The sequence below is a fragment of the Diadema antillarum genome, unplaced genomic scaffold (assembly GCF_040938485.1).
Source record: "Diadema antillarum isolate AM-2024a unplaced genomic scaffold, OU_Dant_1.0 seq00001117_RagTag, whole genome shotgun sequence".
Classification (NCBI taxonomy): Eukaryota; Metazoa; Echinodermata; class Echinoidea; order Diadematoida; family Diadematidae; genus Diadema; species Diadema antillarum.
The window spans coordinates 954,497-977,530 of record NW_027271931.1 but is presented as its reverse complement, the minus strand read 5'-3'; the positions used below and the strand labels follow the sequence as shown (position 1 = coordinate 977,530).

Below are 23,034 nucleotides of genomic sequence, written 5' to 3'. Positions count from 1 at the left end.
GTTTACTCTTTACCCCTATTAGCATAAGAAAAGACAGACGGACGCTCGGTATCTCTTTGCCAAAGTTCTTAACTCGTTACCAAGCAACGCAACGCTTGAATCCAAGAATCTGCTGGGGGCCGCGTGGGTGCCGCCTCCCGTAAATTGACCTTTGACCTTGCCTCGTCGGTGATGTCTGATCGACGAGATCGAGTTGAGAATGGCTGCTGCAGCTACACTACACACACACACGTACACACACTCTCACACACTCTCACATGCATGCACCGCTGATACGGTTGTAAACGCGCTGCTGCTGTAGTAAACGTGGGGGAGAAGAGGCGCAAGAGTTCGGAGAGCGTGGGAAAGGGTTCGTGTTGTGAATGGGATCAGGGCTGCTTTCACCGTACCGGAGTGATTTCTCTATACTTTAGGAAACACTGTTCAAGTGGGTACTGTAAATTTGATGGTATATTGTATATCGGATCATCTAAACATATTAAGCGCACTATCGTACCTGCTGCTGCTGTCGTATTTGTCACGGTACGCAACGGTTTACCGACTTCTTACCCGCCGCCGCGCTCCGCGGTGTGTCCTGCTGAGCTCACGCACCGGATATCGACCAGCTGTCGTTTTTTAACACACCTCCATTTCGGTTCTGAACGGCCAAAATACGGAATTTGGGCGAACGCTGCACGTTCTAAACACAATCGATCGACCACCTTAACATATAATGTGCCAACATTTAGCTTCAATTTCGCTTATTTGACGGAGGATATAGCAAGGAAGCTAAAGAGCTAAAGCCAGAGTCGACTGTTGATTAAAAATGTCTGACAAGGACGAGCGATTGGAACGTGTTATACAGGTTAGTATCAAACACTAACAGTCCCAAACATTGCGATTTCTGTTGGTTGTAAGGTGAAAATGTCGCTTGTGTAAAATTTACAAGAATTGTACCTTGTAGTAGACACTCCATGACAGTTTGATTATGACTCTGAGATAGGTCATTGTAGCTGGTGGCACTTGTCTTAATTTAGGAATAGATTTCTAGTGGTTAGAATCTAACGTTAGATCTCTAGCAGGGGTTAGGTTCTATGTTGAACTGAAATTGGAATTTAAACTTTAATTGAATTTAAATGTAAAATTTACCTTTCTTTTTTCATTTCAGCTAAAACTCCTGTTTGTGTTGGGTGCAGATTAACTGCGACAGCCGCCACACGCAGTGTGTGCGTGTGGCGGCTGCGCCGTGCTCCCATAAAAGATCTTCATGTTGAACAAACGGGTGCCTTTGCGGCGCTATATTTCCTTAATTTTTCAACAGAAACTACTAGGAATACTTACATGGGTCGATGAAACCTAAATGACTATCATCGGCGACTGTTTGATGCATTTCATTGCTTGTGATGCACAAAATGATGTCTTATAAGCAGCTCACCGATGTTCACAGAATTCACAATCACTTGCACAAGCGCACAGAATACTTGAACTATAACATAAGCGAAACTGCGGGGAAGCCGCCAGGACCGCGCCTGGCGGCGCGGTCTCCGGGGCTAGGTGCAGATGAGTGTGAATGGTGTGTTGTGAATTGTGTTACCATTTCAACTTTCTTGTTGGACTTGTCAACCTGAAAATGGTGTCACTGAGACCTCGTTTCCCTTCCATTGTTACCCTCGACTGTCGCTGATATCAATTTACTCTTGTTTTCTCAAAAGGTGAATAAAATGCTTGAGTGCTGTAGTGTATTGAAAGAGTGATGGTGTAACTTTTTGTACAAACAAGGAATTATCAGAATCACACAGAAACAGGGTTTGCCTCCTGAATAAGTTAGGCATGTTCAGCTTTTCATTACTTGCTGGACCATCCATCGTACAAGTAAATGAGCATCACAGTACAATCTCCAGCTGGACGTAGGTCTTATATAAGTAAACACTCATTAACAGTTTGCATGTATCCACAACTGCTGGAGTCATAGCAAGGGCCTAATCCACTGTAAAAAGGCATTAATTTACATGCCTAAAGTGCTATGCTTAGCTGTGCTCAAGAAATCTGGCACATTGCCGTGTTCTCATCTTGTATACGATTACTGTACATGTGTGGCCAATGACAGGGTAAGCCAAAGCCAAATTTATCGAACATCACACTCTTTAAATGAAAGAAAGATATTATTCAGAGGGGAAGAACTTTGCATCTGAACCTTCACACCCCCCCCCCCCCCCCTCTGAATAATATCTTTCTTTCATTTAATATGCCTTGTCCGCCTTGGACTACTGTCGGAATTTCGGAGCTTGGATATTTGTTCCATGTTCATCGTGTCACTGCCGGCAACCAGGGACAGCCTGGTGGTAGTGTCGCTGCCTGGAAAGCAGTAGATGACAGGTTCGAGTCCCGCTGGTTCCTTTTTTCCGACCTGTTTGTCAATTTACAGATCAGCAGTTGCGATCTTAATTTGTAGAGGGAGACAAAGTGAAGAAATTTGCATCTGATCACACTCTTTGTTACTGAATAATGCTACAAATTTGTATGTGGGTGAAATGACATAGTAGCGATTTTTTTTTTAAAACTTAAATAGTGAAACATTGAACATTATCTAAGCAGTGTGTGGCGGTGATGCTCCATGACCGTGTGGTTGAATTATGTGTGGCCAATCTAATATATACAGTAGCAGTACATTGTATCGGCACCCGCACCAAGATTTGACCCTTAAGGTGCAAAAGCATTTAGTTTCTACATGTAGCAGATGGTCGATTTTTGGTTGGTGTTGTGGTCGAATTGTGGGCAGCTTACCTTAATCCATTTAGTGAATAAAAGCAGTGTTGCACTATTGCCATGGCACAGCCTATAACAACGTTTTCGTGTGTTGTAAAAGTTGCAGTCAAATTTGTGATCCAACAGTGATTCACAAAATTCACCAAAAAAAATTAATAATGATAATTCAGAACCGTCAGAAAAATTAGAGCTCATACTGTAATCTAATATTGTCAAGAGCTGCTCATATTGGCAGAGGCTAGTGGACAATAGTTTCATGTTAAATTTCATCAAGACAAAATACTCGTGATGAAAGTCTTCGACTTCCTACAGCTGCAACATTTTTTATGCTGGGTGTATCATAGTAGTCTCCAGGCTTATTTGTAATGGGTTTCCCCTGATCGATTGTGCATTGTTACAACTTTACTCTGGAGTGAGTGAAGCCTAGTGAGTACTGTACAGTGGTGCTTCTCATTGAAAGATATGCTTCAGTGCACACTTTAAAGGTAGTACAGGTTGTAAGGCATAGCTATATTGACCATGAGAAACCTGGCTTTTTCTTCTTTAGGATACATTGCACATTTTTTAAAAAAATACAATTATTATAAATTGTTTGAATAGCAGATATCAAAGCATCCTGATATTTTTCAGACTGACTCTGAAATGGGTGTCCAATAATGAAAAAAAAATAAGATTTTTGGCAATGTTTAAATTTCATGTGTGTAGATCATGAAGAAATTAAATGTTTTGTTTTGCCTGAAATCAAGCATAAAATGTATTCGAGTACTTGCATAATAAATGTAACATGTTTACAGTCTATTGATCTTTTATGGAGAGTTGCAACTATTTATATCCTGCCCAAAGTTGTCCTAGACAGCTTTGCTTTTAACTGGCAGTCATTCTAATAAAGTCAAGTCACATCAAGGCCAGCCAGAGCATATTGGGTAGTACGAGAGTGACAAAGTTTGAGAGTACACTGTAGGTTGTCATTCTCTCATGCATCTGGGGGTTGTCTTGCTGATGAGATCATGGCTGTTGTAGTGTGACTGTGACCACGTGTTTGTACTAAATCCCCCACCCCCTTCCTTTCTTTGTTATATCCAGTGCAGAGCAAATTTGGGTAGTAATTGCCCTTCTGAGGAGAGAAAGAGCTTTAGTAAATCAGCAAAGCCTGAAGATGTATTGTAATCCAACACAGGGTTCAATGGTATGCATGAATGGAGCAGGCCTGGGAGCTTTCCCTTACTGCTGAGAACAGATAATTGAAAAGGGGCTCTGTACTATTTTTAAAGTCCATAGCTTTCTTGGCGGGAACTGCTCAAGTCTTTGACTGAATTGATCCCTCGTAAATTTACATAACACTTGAAATACATTAATGTTATTAGATGTTATTTTTACATTCCAGGGGACCTCCTTTAATGTCTTGTAAACTTTAAACTTTTTAAGAATAGTCTTATTTGCCATAGTGCATTGTACATTGTTATCCAAACATTTGACAGAAATTATATTGTGAATTTAAATTAAAATTGAATTAAGGTAAGAAATATCTAAATGGAGTTATTTTTTCCCCCAAATGAGATGTTTCCAGAACACAAAATGTACAAACGCTGTGACATTACAATGCTCTTCACGTATTTAGGATTCATACGTGTACAGTAGTTTGTTGTGCTCAGTGGGCTTTCTTTGTGATTATACATGAATTATACATGGAACAGTTCAGACCTTAAACTGTATTACCAAAAAAAAAAAAAAAAAAAAAAAAAATGCAAAGTTCATTCTAGCTCATTCAAAGCTTCAGCTGAATTCAGAATTCAAGGAACAGGTCAAACCCATTGCTGTTTTTGTGTAGGGTTTTTGTTTAGCAGTATGCAACATGTGGACTGTGTATGTCCACAATTCACTGTGCTTGCACCCCAATGGGATAATGCCTTTAGCTGAAGCTAGAAGTACATTGTAGTTGCATCTATCTTAGAGTCAACAAGAGATCATGAAGTAAACTGGATTATTTAAGCTTTACCACATCAAAGACTCAGTAGAACTATAAAGCTAAGTCAAGTTTGTACAAACGTGTTTGCCTGTTATCTATGCCCAGGGTGTGTGTGACATTCCACCATCTCCAGGTATTCTGCCCATGTGCACAGTTGGAACTTGTTTAGGGTCGCCATGGGAAACTAACTCGAACTAAGTTTGCGGCTTTTGCTAAAGAAAATGTGCTTTGCCCACAGTGGTTATTAAAAATATTTGTTGAGAAAAGTGTGGTTTGCTGTTGTGTACAGTATCTAGACTTGGTGTATTTGTGTAGACCTGTATTTTCCTTTAGTATTCTCAGCCTCAGACATTTTTTGTTCCTTTTTGTCTTTTCTTTTCTTTTCTTTTTTAGGTGCTGATAGAATAAGAATCATAAAAGGAGTCACTATTGATTTGTATGATATGTGTTAAATCAGAAAACTCATTGGTTCATATTCAGTATGCATACAAATTTTTTTGTACATTCCAATATTGATATGTTGCTTAGATTAAGAATTACAGCATGTGTGTAATGCTAATAACGTGTAATTTTTAGGGATGTTTTGTTGACGTTACAATTTGACAATGCGCACCATACCTGTAAGTACATGTACTATCAATATCATGCATTAAAGAATCAATGTGATACATCCAGCATGAATGGCTTTGTGACATTCATATTCTATAAAGTATCTTTTTTAGAAGATGAATGTAAACAAATACAGTTAGTACCAACAGGGTACTTTGTGACTTACACGCCATGTTATTTGACCCCCTCTGTCAACAAAGCATCGTTCAACAAGCCAGCCGTTGAGGTCTAGGGTTCTTGGTTAAATATTCTGATGCTACCTGCAAAGTCTCAGATTTATTTTCTTGCAAATCCAGTACGTTATCGCTTTATGTTCCCCTTGCATTCATTGGACATATTTGGGAGGAGAGACAGGGGAGCAAAAGATGGAGCAATAGAGAAAGGAATGAGGGGGAAAAGGAGAAGAAATATTCTTCCTACAATGTACTCTTCTTCAAGTTTGGCTTACCCCTGCAGGGGGTTGCTGTTTCAAAGCTGCCGGATCAGTACATTTGGCTAAGGATTGGAGAAAGATGGACAGTTTGAATCCAGTTTGTCGTCGTGCACATGTCTGTCATGGGAGGTTGTGTTCAGTATGCCTTATGGCCTTCTGTATGATTTTCAAACTTCGGTCTTCAATAATATACTGTAGTTTAGTGACACTGGTGAGATGAATGTTCACATTCAGGTTGCAGGAAGAGTCAATTTCAATCTGATGGTAAGTGTTTCAGTAACTACGTAGATCTGAATTACATGCAGTAGATTGAAAAGATTACAACTGACTCCCTCACTTTGATCTAATAGGGAAAGAAGATTTGTTTTTCACTTTAGAAAGAAAAAGAGTGCGTAGCAACTTCATGGACAAAATTGTGTTTTGTGAACTGTTAGTAGATATTCGTCTCAGTTTACATTGTAATTACCTTTCCTTTTGAACTCAGAAATTGGAACAGACTGTACTATCTCACGAAAGCAGCAACGGAGAGATCACACCCCCTGTGAAGGGGGAAGGGGACACCACCACCAAGGTGCCGGCCCGCATCCGGGAGATCGTCACCAAGAACCTCGCGGCCGACGACGCAGACCTCGACTTTGACGGGATGGCGGGGCGCCACCCCGCCGTGGACTCTCTCCAAGAGGAGAACCGCATGCTGCAGAACGAGCTGAGCAGGGTGGAGGACCTCCTCTCGGCCAGCAGGGCAGACCGGGATGAGCTGGCCATCAAGTACCAGGCTCTGGCAGACCGGGTAGGTATTCCAGACATCACAACCATTCTGAATTTGGAAAAAAGAATCTGAATTTTGACCATTTCTAGCACCTGATTCAAGAGGAGTTTCCTATGGATTCTTCCAGATAATTTTACTACACACTTCTATGGGAACTGCTCTTTCTTTCCTACTTTTGAGCCAAATCATCCCTATTTTTCAGTCAGAAAAGTTTGGAGGTATGGAATTGCATGAACTTCGAGACTTAAAAACTAAACTTGCTATAGATTTATAAGTGAACTTTCTCATTACTACTGGCGGTCAGGTATCACTTGAACTCCGAGACTAAACACCAACTTGTCATTTCAGTTAACCTCAAAATTTTAAATTACCACCAGCAGCTGTGAAATGTGCTGTAGGAAGACATCAGTGGTCTTTATGCATCTGTAGCAGCTTTGAGAAAATCCAGAGCACATTGAAGATATTTCACCCAAGTATTACAAGTGACTGTTGCCATGCTCTAAATGAAAAGATGTGTCTTTATATGTGGGGATGTTAAATCTCATCATTTCTTGTTTCAGACTCTCACAATGTATGATGAGAAAATTGAGCTGGATGCTACTACAGTGCACTTGTACTTTAGTGACTTTAGGTCACCATGGGTAAACTACCGTGCCTGTGTGTTTGTGAGTGGTGTATTTGAACCAGAGTCTTCTGCAGATGTCTGTCTGGAATGAGGGAACAAAATGTTTACCTAATCTCCCACTGTGACACAGTCTGGTCCAGATACAGATATGATGTGCCCAATGAAAAAGATCATTGACATGGCTACTACATGTATATTAAAATGCAACTCTCTAGCCATTATATTAGTGCTGGTTTTTGGCTGATGGTGTCTGCACCAGTACTATGACTCATTGTGGCTCTGTGTAGGGTTGCTGGTAGAGAAATTACAAATATCTGGGTTATATCAAAGCACTATCTGTACCAGGTAGTTCACAATTGATCGTGTTCAAACCGGTTTTAAAGGACTAAATGATGTGTCTGTTTAAGCGATGCATTAAAATGCAGGTTTAAAAAATGAGCCTATTTCTTCAAATTATTGTGCATTGCTCCATACGCATAAATTTGTGTATGAAGGAGTCTGCTGTGTGTAGGACAGACTGAATGATCGCTCTCACGTCAGTTTGGTCAAAGCTGGCTTTAATAGAAATCACGGGTGAATACAGAATTTGCTCATTGAAGAGAGACAGAAAAGAAAAATATTCAACAGTCAACTTCATGACATAAAAGTGTTTCTACCCTGAATAAAAATAATGTTGACAAAATGCTCCTTAATATCAAACAAGAAGTGTATTAGAGGAGAGACAAGTTTTCATTTCTCTTCAACTATTGTACAATGTGTCAACTTTTAATGATGACATTTTAGTTTTGCCTTGGTATGAAATATCCGATACTTAACATACATTGCAGTTGTTTGCACGAATGCAAGCAGATGTTGCCTAGCCACCGGCATTGTCTACAACTGCAATCTTGAGTAGCTGACCCTTTGTGTATGAATCTGACTTTGATCTTTGTGGAGCCAGATGAATGTTTCTATCGAGATTTGTTTTGTGGCATTATACAATTCACCATTAACAAGCAAACTTCAGGAAATAATCCTGACAGACATACAAACTAGCTGACAAACATATAGACAAGCTGGTGTGAAGAGGAAGTTCACATTTCAGATTTGACTGACACCATGGAGTGATTGTGAAACTGGGCTAATGAGTCGGAAAAAGCGACAGATGAGTACAGGGCCATGCTCATTTTGACAAAAGGACGTCTGGTATTGACCCAAAGGACAAGTGTGATTCTGGTTTGCCAGTTCCAGGACAGGTACTATACAACCTTCCACTTATTGCAGCACACAAAGACATTTATGTTTCCTTTTGCCTTGAGAAGAAGATGGAACATGGGCGCAGACAATGGGCACCATTGATCTGTTGATGACTGAATGCTCCATCCCAAGGTCTGGGCAGTTCCATGATGTAAACAGAGCTGCCGGAAACAATGGACTGGTTCCCCTATTGGGTGTTTTTCAAAACTCCAGGGTTAAAAACTGACAAATGCGACGCCGGTGATGCCTCAAACACGTTCCCGGTAGTAAAGTCATTTTGTGCGAACTTTGACCTCATCATGCAATCTTAAGTGTTTGACATTCACACAGTTACTTTGAGCTATCAGCTCAGAAGGGCATGATTTAATGAACCCAAACATCCTGCACTGTTATCATCTGTGTGCATGGGGTCCAGTTTATATTTGAGCGTGGATGTGATGGTTTATTCAGATACAATGACAGTTGTTTCCAAATGCGCATTACCCTACATCTAATACTCTGTGCAAGAGATTCAATTGTACACAGGGAGTATGTACAGTCTTTTTCTCAGCAAGTTTAGCCCTAAAGGTGGAGATTGTATGCCAAGCTTTACACCTCCTAAAGCTGAATCCGTCTTGATCCAGTGAAATGTCATATTTCGGTGTATGATAGAAATGAAGATTCACAAACAAATAATACAAATGAGGAGGGTCAGCTACACTAAGTATTCAAAAGCCACTTTATTGAACTTTAAAATAAAGTGCATGGTTATTTGCGTATTAAAGGCACAATGTGTAGAACACCCGCATAAATGCCCATCTATGCAAGTGGGAACTTTTTTTGTATTATTTGATTTATTTTCATTTTATTTTTTTAATGCCTAAATGTGGTATTCTGAAAATCTTCCTAAGTTTCTTCCTAAGTCAGAATGTTAAAAAGTGCCTAGGAAAGACAGATTTGGTATTCTGAAATTTCTCCCGAGAAACTTCTTAATGCAAATTAGGCCATCCTTATCCCCACCCACTGTTCTTTCTTAAACCAATACGAAATGCCATGTCATAAGGAACCAATCAATGACAATTGCATGGTATCAGGTTAACAATACACATGTGCTTGGCAGACTGTCCCATTTTTCCATGCTCTTTTCGCTCATGTTATACAATGTATAAAGCACATGTTGCGCGCAGTGAATGACAACTGCAAATCATGATGTTTTGCAGCTTGCTATTATGATCTTAGCAACGTACCCTCAGGACAGGGGTGGGGCTTTCCTAATAATCTTCCTAAAATTCTTTCCTAAGTGCAGTTTATCAACTTCTTCCTGTAAGTCAGAAATTTGCATATATCTTTCTAGGATTCATCCTCATTTGCATATTTTCCTAAGTTTTTTCCTTAGTTTAGGAAAAAGGTTAGGAAGAAACTTAGGAAGATTTTCAGAATACCACTTTGGGGAAAAAATCCTGACTTAGGCAGAAAAATCTTCCTAGGAAGGATTTCAGAATACCACCCCTGCTGTTTTGCAGCAAACCGATGGCATTCCTTGGGTTAAGGTATATTTACTGTAGTTGCAAAGTAATTAAAAGTGCCTAATGCAAGGACAGAAAGTGGAAGCAAATAGGAGGCAGTTTAATTATCAAGAGAGAGAGAGAGAGATATTATCAATTAAAAAAGAAGCAAGCAAACAACTGTTCATTAGGAGTATTACATCCAAAGTATAGTTTCAGGGCCATCATGGCAGGTTGTAGTATTATGCTCCATAGAATGGGTTGGGCTTTTAGTCGTTGTAGCTCTCAGACGTGTGTGTACTGATGGGGAACGCAGTGAGTAGAGGTGTTACTGGAGTAATCACTTGGCAGTTGGCACCCCATCAAACTCTAGTCGAGCATATCGTCAAGGTGAATTTAAATACTTAAAAGCATGAAAATGTGGCAGTTTATATAATGCTTGTTTAGTCATCGAGGTGCTGTTCACACAGAGAGTGTCCACTTGTGCTGAGAAGTTTCCCAGGAAGTTGTTCTGTTTGTGTCGCGAGTTTCCCTGAAAGACCGGCTTGCCACGCTCGCCGCTGTTGACTAATGATTAGCTTGGCCAGTTCCTGGACACGTTGTCAGGCTGTCTGTTCCTTGGGAATCACTTCCTAGGTCGGCCAGCCAAACAGGAAGTTTCCAATCTCAACCCTTCTGTGCACACGCGTTTGAAGTGCTCTACTAGTTTCGATGGATTGTTAGGGCTTTACACTGTATGTGTGTAGCAAAGGCAAGCGTCAGTTGGGCTGTGTTTTAAAGCTGAACGTGTCGCAGAGCCAGCGGCAAAAGTCAAAAGAGGCAGCTTCTATGCTTCAGGATGTAAACTTCGGGACTGATACCTCAGAAATGTGAACAAGGTCCATCTGATTCTTAAAATCATGGTAAGGAGTAAATCTTCAAATTTCATCTTGTCATTTCAAAGTACACTTTAGGTTCAAGTTGAGATTATTCTTGGTACCATGAATAGTCAATATTGCCATGTATACAGCTATGTGTGCAGTCTTCAGTGGTAAAGCTAGATATAAAAGTGTATGATACAAGTGGCAGCATAAACTGTTACAGCTGATCCACACGCTAGCTACAGTCTGTTTTGTTGTTCCATTATAGATTTTAGTACCTGCTGCAAAGTATTACAGCTGTACATGGGATGCAATATTCTTTCGATAAGTGTTTAAAAGCTGTACTCTATGACTTCAGTAGCATGAAGCCCATCTGTAGCCTCTGCAGCATCTACTGTATACAAACTGTACTGTATATCCCATTACTTTGATGTAGCTTCCTACAGTTTTCTTGTATTTAATAGTGCAAGGAAGCCAGCTTTTATAGAGCACTGTGTTAAAACTGAAAGTGGAATGGCTGATGTGAAGAACATTGTAGGCTCTCTTTGTGCAGTCATGCTCATGAACGATCATTTTTATTAGATACAACTTGTATCTAGTCATATGTGAGTTCACCACTTCCTGTTGTTTGTTCGTATAGTGTGAAAGGGATCGTATAGTTTTGGTTGAGACCTAATTTCAGGTTCCTAACATTTTTTTGGTGAGATAATGAGAAACCTCTTATGAAATATGAAAGAGCATGTAATTCCATGAGGAATTCAATGTTTATTTGATGAAAATTGGTTTTGAAATGGCTGAGATATCCAAAACAGAGCGATTCTAATAAGTGTGGGACCCACACTTTATTACGATCGCTTTGTTTTACTTTGTTTTTGGATGTTTCAGTCATTCCAAACCCGATTTTCATCAAATAAACTTTGAATTCCTCTTAAAATGGTTAGCTCTGTGCTATTTCATAAGTGTTTTCTTGGTATCTCGCAAAAAGTTAAAAGTCCAATTCTCATCTCCACCAATACTGTGCTATCCCTTGAAGGTTTTTTTTTTTTCCACTAGATTCAGAACAGTTTTCTTGGCAATGTGCCAGTGAAAACAATGAACACATAAACAAGAAAGCAAACAGTCCTGTACATTATGGTCCAAATTACGTTGTATGTAGCCTTTTGTGCAGGCCTTTCACATTATATTAGTAGTGAATCACTTTGTAATGATGTTCCGAGTTTGCATAAAAGCACACTTCGTCATTGAACTTTGGTCTGTCTGACAATCTCTCCGTTCCTCGGGAGAGTTAAAGTTTGAATGCCCGATGAGTGCACTCTTGTGTATTTAGTCTCATTAATCATGAGGACTGGCTGACCAAGGAGATGATTTTAATAGAAAGGAAGCTGTCGAGGCGGAGTGCTCACAATATATCACTCGGTGAAGGAGACGCTGGTCTTCTGCTTGTAGTGAGGCAGAACGCAACATACTGTAACTCACAAACTCCCAACCTGAATTCATAAGTATGTGCACACACAATCTGTGCCTTTATATGAACTGGTAGTATGAGAGGGCGTATACATACAATCATGCAAAGTGCAAGTATTTAATGCAATATGGTGATGAATCAGATCATGCAATTTCAGCATTGTACAGTAATTTGTCATTTATATATTTTGTATAGATGGTATTTCACAAGCATTTCAGATATAATCTCTCAATTGCTACAATTCATGAGTAAGAATCACATTGGTAAATGAGAAATAAGTATCACCACTTTGCATGAGAAAAATTGAGTGATTTCCCACGTAGACAGACTTTACATTTCTGTAAGTGAGCACAGTTACATTTCTGTGATGGTAGGCGATATTTTCACAAGATAATTTCACGTCACTCAACTGACATAAATCAGAAAAACAAGAAGACTGGCAGGCTTATGTATTTTGGAAATCAATTTAACGAACTAGATTTAGAAAGACGATTGCTGTTATAGATGCAAGGGAAGTGGCCGAGTTACAACAAATGCACACTACATCAAAGAATACATGCTGTCCTCTTTTCACTTCTGAAGAGCTGAAGTTGAGCAAACTCTGTTCTCCAGGCTGGTCTTCAAGTGTTGTATCCACTTGCCCAGACACCTGGAACAGCATTGTAGACACTGTAAAACAAATCGTGAAATGTTCTCATTCCGCAATGTATTCGTAGAGCTGCATCATTTGATCTTGTTGTTTTTCCTGGAGTTCAGTACATGTACAATATTAAAGTATGCAGTAGACCCAGTGGGCTCCCTGAGGTGTTCTGGTAGTCGGCCAGGGTGATTTCCTTGCTGGAATCCTTGGTTTCCCTTTTCACACCAGCTTTCATGGTTTCCACGACTGCAGTCTTCCTTTGATCATTTTATTATGACTGAATCACATGATCCTTACACTTGACCTTGGTCTGACCTTTGACCTTGATGTAAGCGTATATCCGTGGTACCAAGAATTTCCCTCAGAGATGAGTGCATGAAGTGCGCTATGCAGGTGTGCATCTAGGCATGCATTTGAAAAACTATTACGTCTCAATACCTGATTGAAGGCCTATACCGCATTACTTTCCTGAAATTCAGGTGTAGGACATTTACTCATTGTATTTTACACTTTTTTTTTTCACTATCAATACTTATAATGCTTTTGTACATGTAACTCTGTACCTAGTGAATGGTAAATGTCCACTACGTCCTGTTTGAAGTTATGCATAGTAATCTCAGAGTGTGTAGTTTGGGAATTTTTGCATTTCTATAATGTACAGTGTTCAAAGCTGGGACCACCATTGATTAGGAATAGAGAAAATCTCTTTTTTGTGCCAATTGGAATTCTATTGTACTCCCTGTAATAGCACCAGTATACAATGTGCAAAGTTTGAACCACCATTGAATAGAAGAAGAGAAAATGTGGTCCTTGGTACGAATGTTGCTCAGCATGATCATCATGTATAAGGACAAAATATTTTACCCAAATTGTCCTTCTTGACCAATCTGTATAAATGGGTGCCTGGCAATTCCAGGGTGGTCAAATTAACAATGAGAGGTCCCTCAGGTAGAGCAGTAGTACAGTGGACTCCCGTTATAACAAAGTCCTCGTGACCAGCTGTTCTCTTTCATTTTATCGAGACTTCGTTACGACCGAACAAATAAACAATAAAAATGAATGTAGAGCTGATGATGTTACGGCCTGAATTTTTACTTAGTTGTAACTGGAATTTCGTTATAACCGTGTTCGTTGTTTAATGGGAGTGCACTGTAATCCCAAAGAGGGACCTCCCTTGATCAATAATACCATGTTATTATGATGATGATTATGAGGATATGATGACGATGATGATGATGATGATGATGATGATGATGATGATGATAATAATTATGACAAGGAGGATGAGGACAAGGAGAGAGAGAAGGAGGATTCTAGATCGGTCATATCACCTACAACAGGAGAAGGCAATGAATCTCTTTAATATTTAGTCATATAGTCGTAGTAACGATGATTATATCATAGTTGATTGATCAAAGTAACCAGCATTGGGTGGGTTTGAGTGATTCAGAATGTCGAGCAGGGATAAAGAAAAATTTATTCTGACACCTGTAGTCACAGATTCAAACTTCTCAGATCTTATCAGATGTCCTACATTTCTGTAGCCCAGTTTGCATTTTCACTATAATTTTCCAGAAACTCATATGACCTTCACTTTTTGCTTTTGGTGCAGATCATCATTTCATATGAGCCTCCAATGGCCAGGTCAGCACCCACCTTGATTAAACCCCCTCTACTTCTATAATGTCTTCTATTCAAGATGATAATGTAGATTTCGCACCCAAACAAAAACCTGTACCCATTCTGCATTGATCACCCCTGGTCAGTGGAACGATGTCAGTCCATTCAGCGGCACAAAGCTTGACCAATTGTCCACCCCTTCTTGCTTGAGTAGTTTCCGAAAAAATAATCCCCCTCCACTTCCTATAAGAGGATTGCTCCTAAGTGCCTTTCCCTCAACATCTCATTTGCATATGAAGGGGGAGGGGACGCCATCCCTCTCAATCATGTGACCCCCCAGCTGAGTCCAAACTGTTAACGGTTAAACAGGCTGCCTATGCATATTCATGAAAAGCCAGGCAGCCAATCAGGAAGCTCCTGACACTGAAGAGTATACCTGGGAACACCTTTTGACTGTATGATCTGAAAGTCCCTGACTTGAGCAGTGAGAGTTAAACGAGATGAAGAATATGGCAGTTGTAAGATGAAAGAAGATTAAAGGTGAAGGAATGTTTCATTCTCACCAATTTTGAAACAGGCACTTGTCACCAGACAGCATCATGCTCCTCAAGGGGTGCAAAGTTAACCTACTTACATCTCAGTCAGATTAAAATGTCACAATAAGTTTGTCTCTGTGGAAGCTACTGCCTAGTATTTCAACAGACACCAACTTGTTGCAATATGAGAAGTAGAGAAAACGGGTGATGTCCCAAAATGTATGAAAATGGCATTCACCTTCGTGATCCATATTTCCAGATGTAGCCCCTGTCAATTCTCATTCTAATCATCTACCTGCCGATCTCGATCGGGAGAAAAACACGCTTAATTTTACGCATTGTGGTGGGGCACACAGGTTGATTTAAATAATCAATACGACCTTTTGTCAATGCTGTTGTAAGGGACGCTACATGTACATCAGTATGTACAATAAAAAGCAACTGCAGTGCAGTAGAATGGTTCCTGCCATGATTAGGCATTTGACTTTAACGGGCTGGCTGTAAACACGCCGTGTTTAGCAGTCACCTGTCGGCGCGGTGAAAGTGAAGTGCCTTTGAACTTGGATGCAGTGAGTGGCAGGGTCCAGACCAAGAACTACTTGACACGATGGATTACTGAATTAATGGATTAGTTTGATAAAGAGAGATTAAGAGCGAGATGGATCAACATCAGAGGAGAGCGTTGGGACACAGGGACGAGCCTGGATGGGTGAAATCGCGGATACAGCAAGCAAGTTTTATGCACGACCTCATTGCACTTTGCACTCTAACCACATGTCTATTATTAAAAAGCATTTCAATTACAATTAATATTTGATCGCTTTTGTTGTTAGTCAGGATTAACTTTAATAACACTCTTGTTCTCCATAAACTGAGAGATTGTCATCTGATATTGGATGTTTTCAGATAAAAATATTTACTGTTTGGAGAATATGTTTGAATTTTCCAAACCAAACTTGAAAAGAAATTCAGTTCAGGATATGTACAAGTTTATGTTGTGCTGCATACAACATTTATAGATGTCAGTCTTTTTTTTTTTTCTTCTTTTTTTGTGTGCAAACAAGCTCATCATTTCACAAATGCAAAGAGACAAATTAGAAGAAAATATCAATGAATTTGTGGGCAAAGCCAAACTTGACTATGTTAATATGTTATATTAATTCACTTGTGGTATTTTAAACAGAACTCCTTTTATGTCTTTAATAATGAATATAAAAACAGCAATATACTGCATTAGATTTTAGGTCATTGAGGAACTAAATGGCAAACGCTATGATCTAGTTCAAATTTTACTGAACGTTAGCTTTTGTGCAGTTCACGTAGTCTTGTGATGATTTTATGCAAACCTGGTGCTTGCTGAAGAATTGCCATTATGAATAATTATGCACAGTGCTACAAGTGATGTTCCTCTTGGTAGAATGAAATAAAACAAAACAAAACCTGAAGTATTTCTTTACAAATTTTTACATCTGAACTGTTTAGGACCATTGATATCAGACATTTATGATAGTAGTATTATTTACCTTGTGTATGATTGGTATAATAGAAAGATCAAGTAAACACCTGTTTGTTCATATGTCTACAGTTATATACCATGCTAGTTTTGCTTTTTTGTTTCTTTTTTTTTAAAGTTTTTAAGGTAGAAGTTGCAATGGAGTTTTAAATCACTAATGACACCAACAGTGTGCACACTTTATTCCTAACTTTGTGATTAACTAATTCTGTCCCTCTCATAACTTTCTGTTACTACCGATGATAGGGGTATTTGAGATGAAGAAGGTATGAACTAAAACCTCTGGATACAGTGAAAGTGAATAGCTACCAGTACATTCTTCTTGGTGGATATGATCATTGACTATAACACTGAAAATGAAATATTCTCCAAATTGACCCACAGAAATACTTGTATGTATCATACATCCCCACATATATGTGAGAAAGAAAAATGGAATGGCATGCAAAATTGAATTATCTGTACTCACTACCTGTTCCATGCACAAAAATATCACCTTCTACTATGAAGTGTGGCAGAGGTGTGTTACTGTTTACACCCACAACTATTTACACTTTGTATGTGGGCACATGGCATAACTTTGTTAATATTTACTCTGCCATTAATCAGCATTTTATTCATTCATTGCCAAATGCATTTGTCAAAGTGAGGGTATTTATGTTGTATGCATGATTTAACGTTTCTGCATTCCATCAGAAACTCCGGCATGCAAAGGTTATATAGCTTGTAATCATTAAATGCCAAAAGCATTGGGCAAAGACTTGTAGTTCACAATATCTGCATACCCATGCATAAATACTAATTAAATGTAGCATAACCCAGTGTCGGATACTAGCTCTGCACTGTGTGTGTATATTCAGAAACACCAATAATAGCTGTCCTTGATATAGAGTGGGCAATAACTTTTTAGAGCCATATATTTGGTATTGAATTACAAAGCAGGCTTATTGAGTGTGTGTTTCTGTGTTATACAAGGTTCTGTATGCAGTAATGTGCTCTCATCCTATCTAGATACTTAATCCCACCTTACCTGTCTGCAGTTACATAGTACATGTATTTTTGTGTCTTCTCTTCTTTCTCCTTTTCTACTTTATTGGCATTGCTCTGTGGCTGCTTTTCTCTCAATATATTAGGATCGTTCTCTTTCAGTCTGTTTTGTTTCTGTTGTTTTTTTTATATGACTCTTTTCATTTCATATGTCCAGTTGTGTTTGTTTGTTTGTGCATTTGTGTGTTCAAATTGTGTCCTTGCATTTCCCAGTTTTAATTTCCTGTAGTTATCACTCCAATCCAATCAGGAGTAGCTGTGTGGTCGGCCCTGTGTGGAAAGTCCCTAACTTTGATGCTTCTCAATCTATTAAAACAGCCTTGATTAGATTCTCCCATCATGATGCAGCCGCATAGTGCTCAGTTTTCACCATAATGAGATATGAATGGCAATTAATAAGAGATTATTATTTTTTCTCATGGCCACGGCTGTAGCAGTAAAAGTTATGGCACAATCTCAGGCCTTGTGCAGAGCTGACAAATTGATACATTGGTGCAGTGCAATTGCCAGTGGCATTAAAATCCATTGCTCTGTCTATGAAGTCCCTTGGTATTATGGTGATCATTCACAACACACAAAGCACTGACACTGCACAGATGTTTGTTGTGACCCCCAACTTGACTGCAGCACAGTTTTCATGTTAATCTATTTGGTGTGTTTTTGTTGTTTTTTATAAAAACCCTCTTCAACGAGACTATATCTGTCTTGTGCACCATTACAGTTGTGATCAGATATATGCAGGTAAAGTGACTGATTGTAGAATTAAAGATAATGAGGTGTTGTGAGAGATACTAACAAAGTCATGGTTCATTTTCTGTCAAGAAACTTTGCAGTGCAAAAGTGGGTCAGCCGGTGGCAAGGAAGTGGGTGATGAAGATATCAATGCACATTTCATGCAGGAATTAGGATGCAATGCTCAATGCAAAGTGAGCCCGAAGGCATGAAAATAAAGAGTTGTGGAAATCTCTTATTAAATACAGCAGAGGAAACTCCTTGTGAATGGGTTATTCAAAGAAGTCAGAGAAAGTACTCAACAAATCTTGTCAAAGTTCATCAATCATTTGTTGTTGAAATAACATTTTGATTTCACAGAGAAATTATAGCACAGATTGTGTAGGTGGTAGTACAAAGTAAAGCTTTAAAAAAGTAAAGCTTTAAAAAAGCAAACCAAAAAAAGCTAAAGTTATCAAAAGAATTAGAAAAAACAGGGCATGACAATATTTTCCTTTCACTTTTATGCTTATCTGCCAATATTAATTCTGTAACAAATTATGGAAAGGTAGCATATTCAGCCCGATATAACTTAGTTGCTCCGCGGTGTGATTTCATTTTAAAATCTTCTTTGATGCAGCAAGTTGATAGTGTTATACTGCGATACACCTACATTGTAGGTTATCATTCAGGTCAAATGTATGCTCAAAAGTGACATATAATGAGGGCACCATTTACTAAGCATGGGTGGCCTGGGTCGTGTTCAATAAGTTGCACTGCAAAGTCTTCAGACAGAAATGGCTTCATGTGACCTAATTGAAGTGTTTTCCTTGCACGCAAACACACGCACACCCTCGCGATAGTGGGAAGACACGATCCGCAAGACAGACTCGCGGTACGCGGACGCGACGGACGAGGAGCTGACGCAACACGTCCAGCACCTGCTGGATCAGCACGGCCACAACCGGCGGCACTCCGACTACAGCCTCATGGGGTTCTCCTACCTGCCGCCGAACCCCACCCAGCAGGAGAGACTGTCGCCACGGAGACACTCCTCCCTGGTGGGCTACGCCCCCAAGATGCCCATGTACGAAGAGGGGCGGATGAGGTCCATGGAGCTCGAAACGCCCCTCGAGGAGGACGAACTCGAGGCGGAGAATCTCGAACGTGACGACGCGCGCGACGCTAATGGCGAGGCTGATGGGGACTTTGATAACGAAGACCACAATCACAAACATAACATGTACAATGATTACATTGATGGCGATAATTACATCACTCATCATCAATCAGATTGGTATGAAAAGGAACATCTAGGTCCCCATGAGGGGATGGACTTCGACGAAGACCCAGAAGAAAATGCTGCAGAGCAATATGTATATATTACGATGGTGAATGCCAGCTGTGATACCAAAGAGGTGCTTTTTTTTTCACTCATCATTATCTTAACCACCTACCATTGTCTGATTATTGTCTAGTTCAATTGTTTGTTTGTTTGTTTGTTGTTGTTGTTTTTTTTGGGGGGGGGGGACAGGTATGAAAAAAAAAAAAAGATTAGGTGACATTTTCATTTGGGCAGTGTCCTGAGTTGATACATTTTTTAACATTTACGTGTCTGGTTCGCAAGGGATGGTATCCATGGCAGTGTAGAGGACTTTAGACACCAATGCAATCTGGGAAAGATCATCTTTCCTCTGCCATGAAAAAAAAAGGACAATGCAATAGATGCAAAGTACATGTATTATGTGTCATCTATAAAAGACTTAGATACACTCTCATAACATGCTCATTCCCATTTTGGTTACGGGCATTTGTGTCACCGGTTTCTTGTAATGTACTTCCATTTGGGTCTACCATGCTATTCTCACATTTTGATGTAGGTCAAGAAGAGTTCAAAGAAGTCTGTAAATAGGGATGTGGTAACTATGGTGCATTTTTTGAAATTCGGGGGAAAAAAGAAGGCCAAAAGAAAAAAAAAATCTTGTAGGCAGCATTTTTTCTGTAACTTAGGATGCCCAGTCTCCTAAAGAGGGGATGACAAATACCCATTGAGTCCCATTCTGACAGTTTCCAAGCTTGTTTTAACCTTTGATAAATGTGTGGTACATAGTTAAACTCTTTGTAAATTCTGTCCACATCGCAGCGTGTGGTAGAGGTGAGACTCGTAGTTTGCTTGCGCACAAAAAGATTGAGCTGGAGGAAATAAAAGATTCAATCAATTGCCAGTCTCTTTGTTCTGATTGTAAAATCCCACTCGAGCAGAACAGACTAACAAACAATGTTTTTGAATGAACTCTAGCTCTCCCTCGACTCCATTGATGGTCCGTATCAGTCCATGTTTGTATTTTTATCAAAAGTTTGACGGCATTTATCAATGGCCAAGGTTTTTACTGTTGCTTCTAATATCTGTCTGATATGACTGTATCTTTCTGTTGTCTGTCTATTCTGCTTGAGAATTGGCTGTGTATAGACTGGCCCTATCTGCACTGACCGCTCAAGCTGATCAGTGTTTACATTCACAAAATAATGCCACACCATTTCATGCATATCAGTAGACCTCTGACTTCCTAGACAGGTAAAGCATGCATAGTATTTTGCAGTTTTCTATACCATGTGCTCAAATTGGTGTCAGAAATTTCCATTGAACAGCTCAGTGTATGCATGCTGTGAAATAAGGACAAGGGGAGGCAGCATTTTGACATCATAATTCATGATACTGACAAGTTTTATTCATTTTTCTATTTATTCATTTTTCTGTACCCAGGGTAGCCCCATCAATGGTTTATACACTTGGGGGCCCTGCAACAAACTAACAAAGTAGCAATTAATTCAAGATACACTAGGTAACAAATCAAGAATGGTATGTTGATAAACCAACTCCTGTTACCACTTAACACTTAACATGTGGACTTTGTTTGATTAAGCATTGGGACAGAATACAAATCCGTTTCTCAGAAAATGATTTTTTATGACCAAGAAGCTATGAATGACCAGTGATAGTTATACTTTGTAAAGCATCGAACAAGCTTTACATAAACAAGCTTGTATAACTATCTGAGTTCAATGATCAATGCTACAGTTCAGTCCCTTTGGAATTCCTTGGACTTGCAGGGGGTAAATACAAAGTCTACACTTGTACAAATGTACTTGCATCTAGATCGAAAGAATTGGTAGAATTATTCACTTTCATTGACTATTTTATTCCAGATCTGAACTCAGATATGGGTGTCTAGTAAACTGGTTGATAAAGAATGCATTGCAATCCTTGACTTTAAAAGATGTTGGATAGGTCGATTGGTTAGGTGAGTTTTGTAGCTATTTTTGTACAAGTTGCAGCCTGTGTACAACAGTTTGGTTTGAGACTGTCGCCAAAAGTAGGAAAAATTTATAGTACCTGGTATCTTTTTTATTGGATTCCAAACTACAATGTTGACATTTCATATTCGTAGCAGCTGTTACAGGAAAACCTTGCAGTGGGGCTCACTCTTTATGAAGCTCTGCAGATGAACTTGCAGCTGTTTCTGATTTCTCTGTTTGGGTAGTGATGTTAAATTTTATTTCAAATTTAAGGCAGAATTTCACTTTTTTCCCCTTTCAACCTCAGATTAATTAAACTCAATCTCAACCAGTGCCTTTACTGGCCTGTCACAGCTTAATGACACGTAGACCACCGTGTGTGTGTGTGTGTGTGTGTGTGTGTGTGTGTGATGAAGGAGATGTACACTGTAGCCCCCTCTCCCTTAATTACAACAGCATAGACGGGACTCTGTCAGCCAAATTGGCTACAAAGATTAATGGCAGAGGAGGAGCCGTTGCAATATGTCTGTGCTACCACTTATCATAACAATATGAATTTGAAAAAGGAACAATTTAAGCTCTAACCTTGAAAAACAACTAGTCATCAATTTCAATACGTAGTGTTAATCTAGTGTTGCAAAGAAAAATATGCTATATTTGGGTTGATGTTAAGGTGTTATTAGTTTTCGCTCAGTAAAAGTGCAATGGGACGATGACATGCAGTGTGCAACCTGTACGCACACAAAGTGATAGATTACTCTTACGCCTTTTGTGCCTATAATGGTAGTGAGAAAGAGTGGACCGATCTGACGATGTCATTCTGAATATTCAAGTGTGATTGGATAATTGCCGGGCATGTCCACTGCAACTCAATCCTCGCTAATGGCATTGGATATATGTGGAGTCACGTGTATGTTTGCTGATTTGGCCGTTGTTTAAATTGCTTGTGTGTCATTTCCATTCGCAATTAGTTTCAATCAGCTCTTGTGTTTTAGGAGATTACTGGTAATTTATTTGTGCGTGTGGCTGGTATGATGGAGACTTATTCGCACTGGTGCGATGGCAATTGGATGCCATGGAATACACGTGTAAATTTGAACAGGTGTAGAGAACATGCAAATGGATGCCCTCTTGAAAACAAAAACCTTTATCTGATAGTCATTTTTTATTAGTAAAATATTCCATAAAAACAGGAATACATGAATATGATACAATTTGACTGAATTGTATGTGTCATGGTTCAAGATGAAGAGTTTGATAAGCCTGTATCCCGCTAGTTTGTTTTTGTTTGTTTGTGTGTGTGTGTGTGTGTGTGTGTGCGCAGAAATGTTAAAAATAGTTAGGATGTGACATGTATGACACTATTTATGCTGGTGTACAGCATGCTTCTCTTGTATTTACTTCTCTGATACTGTAAATGTTGATATTTCAGTTAATTTCTGGCGCTGAGCTGCTCAAAAACATGTTGGCGGGTTCTT

General features: G+C 39.4%; 1 protein-coding gene across 1 annotated transcript in view; it reads left to right on the top strand.

Moving 5' to 3' along the window:
• The first annotated feature begins 533 nt into the window (after positions 1-533).
• Positions 534-23,034, top strand: part of LOC139743877 (uncharacterized) — a 61,722-nt gene continuing 39,221 nt past the window's right edge. The window contains exons 1-2 of the mRNA XM_071654340.1: positions 534-844; positions 6,238-6,543. Of these exons, the coding sequence (XP_071510441.1) occupies positions 806-844; positions 6,238-6,543 (345 nt within the window). The 5' untranslated portion in view covers positions 534-805. The remainder of the gene's footprint in view (positions 845-6,237; positions 6,544-23,034) is intronic.